Source organism: Zootoca vivipara, chromosome 8, assembly GCF_965207765.1.
Source record: "Zootoca vivipara chromosome 8, rZooViv2.hap1.1, whole genome shotgun sequence".
In the NCBI taxonomy this organism is placed as follows: Eukaryota; Metazoa; Chordata; class Lepidosauria; order Squamata; family Lacertidae; genus Zootoca; species Zootoca vivipara.
Window position 1 is genome coordinate 20,574,726 of NC_142591.1, and position 13,899 is coordinate 20,588,624.

Below are 13,899 nucleotides of genomic sequence, written 5' to 3' on the forward strand. Positions count from 1 at the left end.
TCCTTGGCGCCCGCATAAGCCCTTGCCGGATGTCATGGCAACGGATCAGGAATGAGCCATGATGTTTCTAACCTGGGCAGCAAATTCTCCTGACAAGGTAGGCGGCCATCTTGCTGCAGCCACGACTCTTTGCAGGCCTGGCGCAGCTTGCTTTTTTGTTCTGTTTTGAGACTTATCCTTGTTAGAGTGAAGCAAAGTGTGGGCTGTGAATCCTAGGAGACAGGGTGAGTATTGTCCTGGCCAGGTTTGGGCCCTAGACTTTGCGTGTGTTTAAATATTTCTTTGAAAATGTCAGGTGGGGGGCAGGGCCGGCTCTAGGTAGACCCCCGGTGGCGCAGGGCACCACGGCGCCAGCCCGCCAGGAGGGCGCCGCGAGCTGCGCCCGCCCGCTGGCCGGTCCGCCGGTTCGACAACCGCGCTGTGCCTGCCCGCCTGCCGCGGCGCCGCACAGCAGCACCTGTGGCAGCCGCGCTGCGCCCGCCCACCACGCTGGGAAACGGGGCGGACGGCACCAGAGTGATCTGTCGCTCCACAGCGCCAGGGGCGCTTAAGACAGCCCTGGTGGGGGGAGATAATGGGTGCATGCCCTGTTTGGTTTCTGCCACCTTAGTCCCTTGACCCACAGCTGTGGGTGCCATGCAGCGTGCATGACCCTGGCACCAAAATTTGTGGGTGCCCTTTATGGGGAGTTTTGTGGGTGCTTGGGCACCCAGGGACCCAAGGGGCTGGGACTTATGTAACAGGTAGAAGGGGTGGGGTGCAATTTCGTGGTTGCAGTGAAGGGTTGTGGTATTTTACAATGCAATCCTAAGCATGTCTACTCAGAAGTAATTCCTATTGTGTTCAGTGAAGCTGACTCACAGGTAAATGGGGTTAGAACTGCAGCCTTAATTCTGAAAAGCAGATGGCGTTGAGGGGAAATCAGGACTGGGTTTTTAAAGGGGGGGGGAATCTTATGCCTGGACAAAACTTAGTTGAACCCTTCCTCTTATCCTCATCACTTCATTTGTATGGCGCTTTTCCAGAGGTCAAACCGTGCTCAAGGTGGCTTGCAAGAGGAAAAGATTTACACAATCGCAAACGTAACAAAAGTAGTCCTAAACAAAACACATCGAAAAGTACGCAACCAAACTGAATGATTTGCACCTCTAAAAAGATGATACGAAAAATTAATAATAACGGCAACCAGTGTAGATTTGATTTAAATCAAATCGATTTAAATCACTAGTCAGTAAGACTTGATTTAAATCATTTTTATTTTTTTTACAGAGACTCCTTGCTGGTATAATCTTAATATTTACAACCAGAGGAAGGGTTTGCTTTTGAAATACTAAATTTTCAGAGTAGTTTTTACAGTTATACCAAAAATTACTGATTTGGTTATACTATTAGAAATACATAGACAGATAATTATGAAATTATTGTGAGGTTTAAGAAGTTAACTGTTTATATTTGGACCACTTTTCTGCTGTAGTTTATTGGAGGAAGAAAAATAATCATTTCCTTAATGACAATTAAAACAATTTATTTAACTAAAAAAATAACGTAATAGCATATGTATCCTTGTTTGTTAGCACACATGAAAAACTTAAAACAAATCCTTATTTCCTGATTAATAGCCTTTGGACTATAATGTAACTTGAATAGAAAACTTAAATAAATAAATAAATAACTATCTTTAAAAAGATAGTTTTCCTCCAAAAGCATTTTATTTTAAAAATCGGATTTAAATTTTAAAAAAAATCGGATTTAAATTTTTTTATTTTTTATTTTAAAAAATCATTGATTTTTATCCACCAACAAAACCCTAAAGAATAGCTCTTCTCCCTTGCTTTCTTTTGTACACCTAGCAAGTCTATTTGAAGAGTATTGTTTACTTATTACTGGAAGAAAAAAGCTATAAACTGAATTCTTAAGAGTTGTGTGAGGGCTGATTGGAGTGAAGCAACTGTAATGAAAACATGTATTGCAAATGCTTGTTGGCTTTCTTATTGCATCAAATCTCAGTTTCCATGAGCTTTCCTTACAACAACAGTGGTAGCAATGCTCAAGCTTTGACTTAGGCAATTATGGCAGTTAGAAAGAAGTTTGTAAGAAATTTAGGTGCATTGATGAGAAGGTGTGAGAAGCACAAACTCCATTTTGCTGACTTGAAACTGGCCCTCAAATAAGGGGGTGCCTGATTAATCTTGCAATTGCATATTTTCTGCATATTCAAAATTCCTGACATTTTGTCCAGTATTCCTCAGCATGGCTGTATTCCAGGCCATCTGTACATTTTGCTTCAACAACACAGGAAAGGCTGCAATCCTGTTAAGTCCCATTGAATTTCTGAATGGGCATACAGTATATGCAATTGTGTTATAAAAGGCACTGGGAATCTGGATCAATTTTTTTTATTTTTGGTGTTTTTGAAAGGGAAAAATAAAGCTCTACAACTTTGGGTTTTCAACCATTTTGGTGGTTTCCTGGTTTTTTCTTTTTGAAATATGGCAACTGCACTTAGTTGAACAGTCATAACTGTGAGGGCAGCAGGTACACAAATGTTGTGTTGTGGCTGGGCGCCCCAGAGACAGTTAGTCTGCAGCAGTTTAATCTCTGTAAAATGTACAGTATTAGAAATTTGAGAATCCCCTACTTGCATCGTATATTTAATCTGCTACTGCAAATCCAGTAAGTAAAAGTTATTTTGTGCAGTTTTTTGCAGGAGGGAAAAGAGAACTAATAAAAGGCTTAAAAGTACTCAGGCCAGGGCTGCCTTCTGCAAAACTCTGCTTGAGCTTAATTCCCACATAATATAGGGTTGCCATATTTCAAAAAGTAAGAACCAGGACACCCCAAAAGTCATAGCTGCCAAGTTATCCCTTTTTTAAAGGGATTTTCCCTTATGCTGAATAGGCTTCCTCGCGAGAAAAGGGAAAACTTGGCAGCTATGCCAAAAGTGTGTGTTTTTTTTTAAGGAAGATCCCAGAATTGTTGAGCTTTCTTTCAACAAACCCCAAAGTTGTGGAGCATTTTTAAAACAACAACTAACAAACAAAAGTGATTTTTCTCTCTCGATTGACTTGTCTAAGCCCCAGGACAAAGCACCACCTTTCGGGAAGCCCCGCCCCCATGTCAATTTCGCCTTTGAAATCCTGGTAATGTCCGGAAAAATCCGGACGAATGGCAGCCCTAACTTAATAGTTAATATGTTGGAAGTTGCCCAAAGTGGATGGGGCAACCCAGTAAATTGTGCGGGGTACAAATAGTAGTAAAATCACCATTATGGAATGGGACGTCCCTGTTTTCATCGAAGAAAGGTTGGAGGGTATGAAGGAATCCATCGGAATTTTAGAAAATAAAAAATATCACTTAAAATGGCCGCCGGAATAATTTAGCATTTTGCTAAAGGAGGGGGGGGGAAGGGTCTCTCTTAGCAGGCAGTTTTGATTCCCCTCCTTTGGCCTCCTGCCAGTGTAGTCCAAGTTACACTGACAAAGGAACCAAGGCAGGGCATTGGCTGCTCATAGCCAACCACAATGCAGGCTGCAGGAATGAGCCATGTTGCTTCTAACCTGGGCAGCAAATTCTCCCGCCAATGTGGGCTGCAGCCAGGACTCTTTGCAGGCCAAATGCATCTTGCTTTTTTGTGAAGCAAAATGTGGGCTGCGCATCCTAGGGGACAGGGTGAGTATTGTCCTGGCCAGATTTGGGCCCTAGACTTTGTGCGTGTTTAAATATTTATTTGAAAATGTCAGGTGTGGGGGGGGGGAGATAGTGGGTGCATGCCCTGTTTGGTTTCTGCCACCTTAGCTCCTTGACCCAGGGCTGTTTAGTGCATGGCCCTGGCACCAAAATTTGTGGGTGCCCTTTATGGGGAGTTTTGTGGGTGCTCGGGCACCCAGGGCCCCAAGGAGCTGGGACTTATGCAAATTAATAATAACAGCAACCAGAGTAAATTGGATTTAAATCATATTGATTTAAATCAAGATTTAAATCACTAGTCAGTAAGCCTTGATTTAAATCTCTCTCTCTTTTTTTATTACAGAGACTCCTTCTTTATTACAGATTTACACAATCGCAAACATAACAAAAGTAGTCCTAAACAAAACACATCGAAAAGTACGCAACCAAACTGAATGATTTCCACCTCTAAAAATAAAGATACAAAAAATTAATAATAATGGCAACCAGTGTAGATTTGATTTAAACCAAATCGAGTTAAATCACTAGTCAGTAAGACTTGATTTAATTTTTTTTATTTACAGAGACTCCTTCTTGCTGGTATAATCTTAATATTTACAACCAGAGGATGGTTTCGTTTTTGGAATAATAAATTTTCAGAGTAGTTTTTAGTTATATCAAAAATTATTGATTTGGTTATACTATTAGAAATACATAGACAGATAATTATAAAATTATTTTGAGGTTTAATAAGTTAACCTTTTATATTTGGACAACTTTTCTGCTGTACTTTAGTGGAAGGAGAAAAATAATCATTTCCTTAATAACAACTTAAACAATTTATTTAACTAAAACAATAGCATAATAGCATATGTATCCTTGTTTGTTAACTATTGTTGAATTTTTTAAAACAAAAACAAAACTTAAACTGAGTTTTAGCACACATGAAAAACTTAAAACAAACCCTTATTTCCCGATGAATAGCCTTTGGACTATAATGTAACTTAAATAGAAAACTATCTTTAGTTTTTCCTCCAAAAGCACTTGATTTTAAAAAATCCGATTTAAATTAAATTTTTAAAAAGCTGGTTCAAATTTTAAAAAGCTGACTTTTTAAATAAAAAAACATTGATTTTTATCAACCCTGACAGCAACAAAAAAAAACCCTAAAGAATAGCTCTTCTCCCTTGCTTTCTTTTGTACACGTAGGGTGTCTATTTGAAGAGTATAGTTTGCTTATTACTGGAAGAAAATAGCTATAAACTGAATTCTTAATAGTTGTGTGAGGGCTGATTGGAGTGAGGCAGCTGTAATGAAAAAGGTGCATTGCAAACGCTTGTTGGCTTTCTTATTGCATCAAATGTCAGTTTCCATGAGCTTTTGGTGGTTTCCTGGTCTTTTTGAAATATGGCAACTGCACTTAACTGAACAGTCGGTAACTGTGAGGGCAGCAGGTATGTTGTGTTGTGCTGCTGGGCGCCCCAGAGATTAGTCTGCAGCAGTTTAATCTGTGTAAAATGTACTAGCAATTTGAGAGTCCCCTACTTGCATCGTATATTTAATCTGCAACTGCAAGTCCACTAAGTAAAAGTTTTTTGTTTTTTTTTTAAACTTCAACAGAGAGTGTCTTCTGCAATTTTTTCAGGAGGGAAAAGAGAACTAATAAAAGGCTTAAAAGTACTCAGGCCAGGGCTGTCTTCCGCAAAACTCTGCTTAAGCTTAATTCCCACATAATATAGGGTTGTCATATTTCAAAAACTAAGAACCAGGACACCCCAAAAGTTTTTTTTTTTAGGAAGATCCCAAAATTGTTGAGCTTTCTTTCAACAAACCCCACAGTTGTGGAGCATTTTTAAAAACAACAACAACAAAAACGTGCTTTTTTTTCAATTGACTTGTCTAAGATCCAGGACAAAGCACCACCTTTCGAGGACCCCCCCCCCCCCATGTCAATTCTGCCTTTGAAATCCTGGTAATGTCCGGGAAAATCTGGACGTATGGCAGCCCTAACTTAATAGTTGCATGCGGTGCTTTTTTCTGGGGGCGATGCAGGGTTACGCATACCCCTAAACATTTTGTGAATCTAAGTTTGGCCTCATTGAGGGGCAGTATTTCAGTATGAGTAGGAAAAGGAGCGTACCCCTAAACATTTTTGTAAAAAAAAAAGCATTGGTTTTATGTGAAAATATTATCGGGGGGGGGGGGGAGAGCTGGCTTCTCCATTAATGCTACTATACATGCTTATCAAGGATTATTGTGTGCCCTCTTCTGATGAGGGTAAAGAGCAACATCTTTCTTCTCTATGTTGCAAAGGTGAGCAATGACAATCTGGTACTACATTTCCATGTTTTATTTTCCAAGGAACCGTGTGGCCTCTGTTCTGCTTCAATGGCTTCTTCCCTTGGCATGCTTTTTTAAAATTTCTACTGGCTTGGTACGCTAGGCTTAGGTATGAGATTGACACCAACCCTGGGGGTAGAGTGGAATAATAACCAGGATTGTTTATTAAAGGGATATTTTGTACATAAGGGAATACTCGTATTTATTTACCTTGGGGTACACTATGCCAAATTCAGTGTATTTTTCAAAACGTTTTTTTTTTAATTAATTTTTTTTTTTACCCGAAAGGATTGAAGCCAGAGGCTTTATTTGTTTCATTCAACTATACAACAATCAGACAACTTCGATAAAAATATCAATAAAATAGAATACTGTACAACCATAACTTTGTGTTACAGGTGTCTTATTTATAGAATCATCCCTTCCCACCCCCCTCCCTTCCCCACCCTAAACCCTCCCTCCCTTCCTTTCCTGTCGACTTCTCAGCCGTTTCTGAGTTTTCCCCTTGTTGTTCCATGTATAATCTCTACATACTATTTTTCTTATTTACCTTAATTTTAGTTATTTAAACCATACCTTTCTATTATATTTTTCATGCTTTATATGTTTTTATGTTATATTCTGTCCAAATCTTTGGTTGTTTGTAGAACTTTTAAATATCTGATATGAGAATTGGTTTTTCTATTACCGGTATATCTTTTATATAATTTAAGAATGGTTTCCAATTGTTATTTGAATCTTCAGATTTGATTCCTTTAATTTGTTCATACTTTAATGCCACATTATAATAATTATATAATTTTTGTTGCCATTCTTCTTTTCAAAACGTTTTTTTTTAAAAAAGCACTTTTACAGCATTTTTTCCTATGTGTGTAGATTCCACCTAAATGGGTTTCACTTCAGGACAATTTCTCCAAATCTCTGCCACAGCCAAATTTAGTCACACTCAGTTTTAAGTACAAGGTGCAATCCGTTTCTGACCCGAAAGCTCCACCAGCTGTATTTCTTACTGATCGTAACCCGCCCTGCCCCCTGCTTTTCTGATCTCTTTTTCCAGTATGGCCTTACCCCTTTCTGACTATACTGACTTTCACCAGTACAGTATAGTTTTCTCTTAATATTCACGCCTCGGCTTTCCTTCTGCCCCTCGGCTTTTTCTGCTCTTTGCCTCACATCTCCAACATCAGCCAGCATTTCCAGCTGTCTTGCAACTCCCCATTCTTCACTGATTCGAACCTCCAGCCAACCCGACCCTGTTGATTCCTTGACCGGAGAAAATAAATTTACTCCACCCGAGCCATGTCCGGAAATACTGAAAGCAACGATCATTTTATTACACTTATTCTTTATTTAATTTGTATACTGCCCTTCATCCAAAGATCTCAGGGCGGTTCGTGGCGTAAATACAAGATAAATGCACAAAATATGTAATGGTTTCTTTCTCTTCCTTCAGACCCTGCTTATCCAGCTTCAAATAAAATGTGCTGCAAAGTGCATTGTTGAGGAAGCTTTCTAATGTCACTGCGACATGTGCTCCATTGTGACACGTCTCCCTGCTGGGTGACTTGCCAAAATAAGGTGAGAGAGTTATTGAGTTAGCGAGCCATTTTCTTAGGGTGTTACTTTGTCAGTCAAGAGTTAAAGGGTTAGGCAGCTGTGTTGGTTAGAGAGGGAGGGGAAGAGATGCAGAAAGCCACTGTATCTTTTAAAACGTAAGTAGGATTCGTTTGTTGTTCTGCCACTATCCATGAAGATTTAGCACCACAGAGGACATTCCCTCTCCAATCACGGGTTGGTTTTGTTTTACTATGTATGATGTGTTTTTAAATGGTGTGTTTTTATATTTTATACAGTGGTACCTCGATTTACAAGCACAATTGGTTCCGGTTAAGTCTGTACTTAACCTGAAGCGTACTTAACCTGAAGCAAACTTTCCCATTGAAAGTAATGGAAAGTGGATTAATCCGTTCCAGATGGGTCCACGGATTACTTAAACTGAAGCGTACTTAACCTGAAGCGAACTTTCCCATTGAAAGTAATGGAAAGTGAATTAATCCGTTCCAGACGGGTCCGCGGAGTACTTAAATTGAAAATACTCAAACCAAGGCGTACTTAAACCGAGGTATGACTGCATGGTGGTTTTATGTTGTGAACCATCCTGAGACTTGCGGGTATAGGGTAACATATTATTATTATTATTATTATTATTATTATTATTATTATTATTATTATATAATCATCATCATCAAAAGATTAGCCTTATAAAGCTTATTATTATTATGCTTCAAGCAAAGTGCCTCATCTTTTCCTTTGTGGAGCAGATCAAAGCAAGGCGTCTCCAAGTTTCCAGGGCCTTGTTCTTGGTGCAAAGTCCTCCTGGTAGCCTGGAAGACCGAGGAGCGGATAATTCTCGTGTTTTTTCAAGCAACCGAGTGTTCTGAGGACGGATGGGACCCGCTCTTATTCTTCAGGTGAGCAAACGATCTGTACTGGCAGGGAATTGTTCCGAGGCCAGTGAGAACCTGGCAAATGGGTTAAGAAGGAGGTCAGTCTCTCCTTCAAGAAGACTTCCATGGCACCTCTTTCAAAGAAAGGAGACAATCATTTCTTTTTTTTTACTTCTGGCCCTTTCCTGTTGTTTCATCGACAGGGACTTTGCATTGTGGACCCGCTCGCAGTGACCCCCTGCTCTCTGGGAGCAAGAAGTCAAGCCTACTGGACAGGACAATGTTCTGAGATTTTTAAAAAAACTGGCCACAACTTTATTGATTCATGGTGCTGGATAGGATGCAGGATAAAGAGTTGGCGAGGATAAAGAGTTGGCGAGCTTTCCTCAGTTGCCAGACTAGGAGTTCCCCAATGGCTGACCGCCTAACCCCAGGCGTTGCTCCTGGGGGGAAGGTATTTGGAGTGACGGTCTGCAACAGCCGCCCACCCTGTGACCGGTTGAGCATCCAATATGCCTTCCCTTTTCTTCTGACGGAACCCGAGAACAAGTCAGCCCTCAAAGGCGTCAAGCCTCTTGGAGAAAAGGTATTGCCGCTACCTTTGAAGTGGAAGTCCAACACTGAGCATCAGTGTGGCACCTTTGGGCTCACCTGTACCGGCAGAGGCCTTTTCTGGCACCCACAGGGTCCTTTCTCCAATCCTCCGGCCTAAATTAGGCTCAAAACCAGCATTCCGACAGGCGCGCTCCAACTGCCTGTCAATGACTGTCTCCAATCTGTCTCCATCACAATTCCTTTGCCGTCCAGCATTCTGCTCCTCTTAAAAAAAAATATTGTGCTGAATGCTGCAAATACTTCCATTTTCTTTATTTTGTGGGAGGGAATATTCCCCCATGTTACATCAATCAGTGGCTGGGCAGCATTCCCATAGGCTGCCTTTTCATATGTGATTTTTAAATTACGTGGGTTTTCTTTTACTTTACTTTTTTTTTTAATTTACTTTGCAACAGAAACACATAACAAACTTAGTTGGTCTCTAAGGTGCTACTGGAATGAATGTTTTTATTTTGTTTCGACACAACACTAAAAAAAAGAAAACTTAAAAAGAAAATACAAAAACCAATCAAAACAAATAATGAACGTGTTACCATATTTCAGTTCTTTTCTTCTAGTTGACTTCCTTCGTCCTCAAACACAGGTCTGCTTTCATATTTAGTAACCTGTCTCCTTCTCACTTCGTTTTTCTTTCCTTCCTATTTTAAGCTTTTACACCATAATTTGTTATGCAAAAGTTAATCAAAACAAGTCCAGGTATTAATTTGAGGGCACTGTTTTTTAAGATAATCTCTATAATTGGAAAAAATGAGACAGCACCCAAAATAATAAAAAAAGAATGGCAAGAAAAACTATTTGATTACCTTGAGTTGGCTAGAATGACAGATGCAATTAGGGGTCAGTCTAAACAAAAATTTCAAAAAGAATGGGAAAAATAAAAATTACGTTTTAATATATGTTGGAAGCCACCCAGAGTGGCTGGGGCAACACAGTCTGGTGGGCAGGGTTTATTATTATTATTAGGAAAAGGGCAAGGAGAGCTTAAACAGGAGAATCTCTCATCCACCTCCTCCATCTCTGTAGCTATAGAACCACAGTTCAAAACCAAGTGCAAGAATGCATACGGCTTTTTGAGTGGTGTGCCAAGAAAGAACTGAGGATGACGAGGCGATGAGCCGCTCGTCTTGAGTTCTGACTTGTATTTATATAGCTCTTCCTTCAAGCACTAAGCATTTTACCTGCTGCTAAAAATCTGTTTCCACTTTTCCTTCCGTGGCACACCTCCTGCTTTGAATCCATAGACCCGCCAGAATGAAAATAATCTTCACCACCAGGACATGCAAGAGTGTCTGCTCTAGGAGGCCTCTGTCGACAGTAAGTTTGTGGATGGTACCAGGTTTTTTTTTTCATCTAAGAAGGGCCTTGCAGGGAGTAGCCACCGGCTGGCCTATTACCTGTAGGAGCGTCTTCGCCCCCATTGTTCAGCTTAGATACTGAGGTCAAGCTCCGAGGGCCTTCTGGCGGTTCTCTCACTGCGAGAAGTGAGGTTACAGGGAACCAAGCAGAGGGCCTTCTTGGTAGTGGCGCCCGCCCTGTGGAACACCCTCCCATCAGATGTCAAGGAAATAAACAACTATCTGACTTTTAGAAGACATCTGAAGGCAGCCCTGTTTAGGGAAGTTTTTAATGTTTGATGTATTATCATATTATAAAATTCTGTTGGGAGCTGCCCAGAGTGCTGGGGAAACCCAGCCAGAGGTGTGAGGTATAAATATATTATTATTATTATTATCCGCAGAATTGCCCAGCACGCACTCCTCTGACCCTCTTGGCAAGCAAGCTGGACACCCTGAATAACATTTCCACACACCTCTAGTGACAAGACAGGGAGCTAGCACTGCAAAGGCCTCCCCGCAAACAACAGCCAGAGGATGAGTCACCCTGGTGGACGCGGTCCTTTTAGAGTGGTTGACGACAACAAGCAAGGAATCTCTCTGCTAGCTGAACCAGCTCCATATTGTGTTGCTGCAGTCTGACTTTGGCCTAGACGGGCTCCTTGATTCTGAGCTTGTTCTCCCTCTCTCACAGGAACCAAGATGTTACATTTCCACTGAAAACATGAATGGCAGGAATCAGGCAGCCAGCAAGACCTGTTCACTACTGGCAAAAGGCGGCCAGACTCCTCAATCTGAAGGTACATCTCTCACATGTATTTAATTCGGAAAACTCAATGTTCCTCTTTCTAGCCCCAAGAGGATCTCAACTAACATGGTGCCAGGAAGACTCAGGTGGCATTTCCTAGCCTCTTCCTTCATGTTGCCTTTCAACCCAGTGCCTACTAGGTTGCAGGTCCCAGTGATGTCCTCTGGGACAAGAGATTGGAAATGAGCATCTCACTCCCCCTGGGATGGAAGAAGGTCGTCTCGTGACATCCTTACTTTGGCTTGCTTCTGCTTCCATGTTGTACCCATTATCTGGTGTGCATTTTTGGCAACGCAAAACACATGTGACTTTGGCTTTTCTCATCTCTACTGTAGGTCATTGTCTCTCTGGAGTTGTCTGACCCACACCATAGATTCAGAGGAGGTATCTTCCAAGCCCTAGAAGCAGAGAATGACCCAAGAGGACTCACTTTCCATATTAAAAGCCATCACCTGTAGCCACAACTTAGCTGCAATGTGAAACGGGATATGAATCTCCAAGCTGAATCCAAGTGTTTGGCAGTGATGGAGGGACCATGATTTGTTGATTTTGTTGTTCTTGTTAATAGTTACTGTTTTCAGAGTTTGTAGGGATGGTTTTTTAGGGCTTGTAGTTTTTTGTATTCTGTCACATTTTTATCTTGTTGGAACACCCTTTGAGAGCTATTGGAGCTGTGAATAATGAATTTGCAATAAATGGATGTTGAATAAACTGATCACTCGTGGCTGATTGACTCTAGGTGTATAAGAGAAGGGATCTACTGCTGAGCCGTGGTAAAATCTTTGCTCCTAACGTCTCCGAGTTTACATGGGATCACTCTTTGCAAACCAGATACATCTTTAAGGTGAGTAGGCAGAAAGAAACTTGGATCAGTACACAGAGAGATCCAAGTGTTCAGAGCCAGGGTGGAGCCAACCATGAAAAGAAGATAAGAGTCTTAATTGCTGCATTCCACTATTTTATAGGAAAACACAAAAGGCAGTTTGCTAACGTTGATCAACGATGACAAATTCTTTGCAGCGTCACATTTTGAACTCACTTTTTGCAGACTTCCTGCATTAGTCAGCCACCAACTCTCAGCCTAACCTTGCTCACATGGCTGTCGTGAGGATATAGAATATGACTGCTATCCGTTTGGACACTTCTGGGATTCAGGCAGCAGAATGGCATCCAAGCAGATTTCTGCCGAATCAACAAAATGTCCAGCAAAAACCCGGACGTATGGCAAGGGGGTGTGTGTCATTAAAATCCATACAAATAAAAAAAAGCCACCAAGATTAATAATTTGATCCCCCACCCCAAATCAAATCATTGAAGGGGGTTGGATGAGATGACCCTTGTGGTCCTTACCGGCTGTACAATTCAGTGATTATGTGAAATCGGTTCACTTCCAAGGCATCAGCCAGTTTCGGTCGGGCCTGACCATTGCATGTTTGTTTAGATGCGTAAGTACCTCTTAGGTTCAGTTCAGCTTCCTCCCCAGTTTTGTGTGCACATGGGAGTAATTGATTCTGAAAAGAAGTTACTTTAGGCCTGTAGCCCCTAGAGGGTGGGGTTAAAAAAAAGTTTTTTAAAAAAACTCAGATCCAGTCTTCATTACTAGACAAGATGAAAATAAAATATTAAAATTGCCATTACATAAAGTATTGTGGGGAGGCAGAAATGCAAAAGCGAAAAGCGTTGGTTTTTCTAGAAAGCATTGGTTTTAAAAGTGTCGGTCGAAAACAATTGCAGTATGTTGAAACATCTGCTTGGTTCAGGATCTGATTAAGGGCAAGGGTGGAGCACCTTAAGGAAGATTTTAGTCTGAATTTATTGCTGAAGCAACAGCTCTTAAAGCCCCTGGTCCTAGCTACAGGCTTCCTGGCTTGGGCAAATGGGCAGGGGCTCAAGTAACAGAGTCAAGCTATTGGCAAACAAACAGTTCAATCGGCTCCCACTTCTTCCTTTTGAAAACTTTCTTGACTTGAAGTTTCCTGCACGCACACCTTAATATACTTTTGGCAAGGATTTTTCTGTTCATCCAGTCTTACTGATGCTGTGATGTCATATTTTAAGCTTGCTGCTGAAAGGATTCCATACCCTCCAGAATTTCTCATGAAAATAGGGACATCCTCTTCAACAACAACAATAATTAATACTTTTATTATTTATACCCTACCCATCCGACTGGGTTGCCCCAACCACTCTGGGAAGCTTCCAACATATAAAAACGTAATTAAACATTTAAAAACTTCCCTACACAGGGCTGCCTTCAGATGTCTTCTAAAGGTTGTCTAGTTACTTATCTCCTTGGGGCACATAACTCCATCCCCTCCGACATTTCTCCGATGAAAATAGGGACGTCCTACCATACCCTCCAGCATTTCTTCAATGAAAATAGGGATGTCCTAAGGAGAAGCGGGGCATTCCAGGATCAAATCAGAAATTTGGATGGCTTCTGTAAATCCAGGACTGTCCCGGAAAATGGGGACACTTGGAGGGTCTAGGATTCAATGAGACAGCTCTTGTGCTTTTATGTCAGTGGATACGTCACACTATTCTGCCTCACTGATTTTTAGTGTTTGTATTCCGCTAAACCATTTCAGTAGGTCATCGCTCAGAGAACATTATTATACAGCAACACATGCATATGATTAGTAACACCATTTATTCTTTTAGCCAGGTTAAAGACCAACAAAATCTGGGC

General features: G+C 41.0%; 1 protein-coding gene across 7 annotated transcripts; it reads left to right on the top strand.

Moving 5' to 3' along the window:
• Positions 1-7,449: 7,449 nt before the first annotated feature.
• Positions 7,450-11,925, top strand: LOC148684748 (uncharacterized). Of its 7 annotated transcripts, none has more exons than XR_015951345.1 (6): positions 7,450-7,584; positions 8,328-8,477; positions 8,657-9,039; positions 10,310-10,382; positions 10,807-11,202; positions 11,546-11,925. XR_015951345.1 is itself a non-coding variant. In XM_088675111.1 (5 exons), the coding sequence occupies exons 1-5, from the start codon at positions 7,690-7,692 to the stop codon at positions 11,569-11,571; spliced, it is 384 nt and encodes a 127-aa protein (XP_088531237.1). In that variant the 5' UTR covers positions 7,604-7,689; the 3' UTR covers positions 11,572-11,925. The 7 variants fall into 7 exon arrangements, 1 of the variants encoding a protein (XP_088531237.1); XR_015951344.1 differs by having other exon boundaries at positions 11,097-11,202; XR_015951346.1 differs by lacking the exon at positions 7,450-7,584 and adding an exon at positions 7,604-7,718.
• Positions 11,926-13,899: the final 1,974 nt, after the last annotated feature.

Excerpts from the sequence above, each read along its gene's own strand:
- LOC148684748 (XM_088675111.1), top strand. The coding sequence starts at position 7,690 with ATGCAGAAAGCCACTGTATCTTTTAAAAC. Across the intron at positions 8,478-10,309 it reads GACCCGCTCTTATTCTTCAG|ACCCGCCAGAATGAAAATAA; the intron begins GTGAGCAAACGA and ends TTGAATCCATAG. Across the intron at positions 10,383-11,096 it reads CTAGGAGGCCTCTGTCGACA|GAACCAAGATGTTACATTTC; the intron begins GTAAGTTTGTGG and ends CCTCTCTCACAG.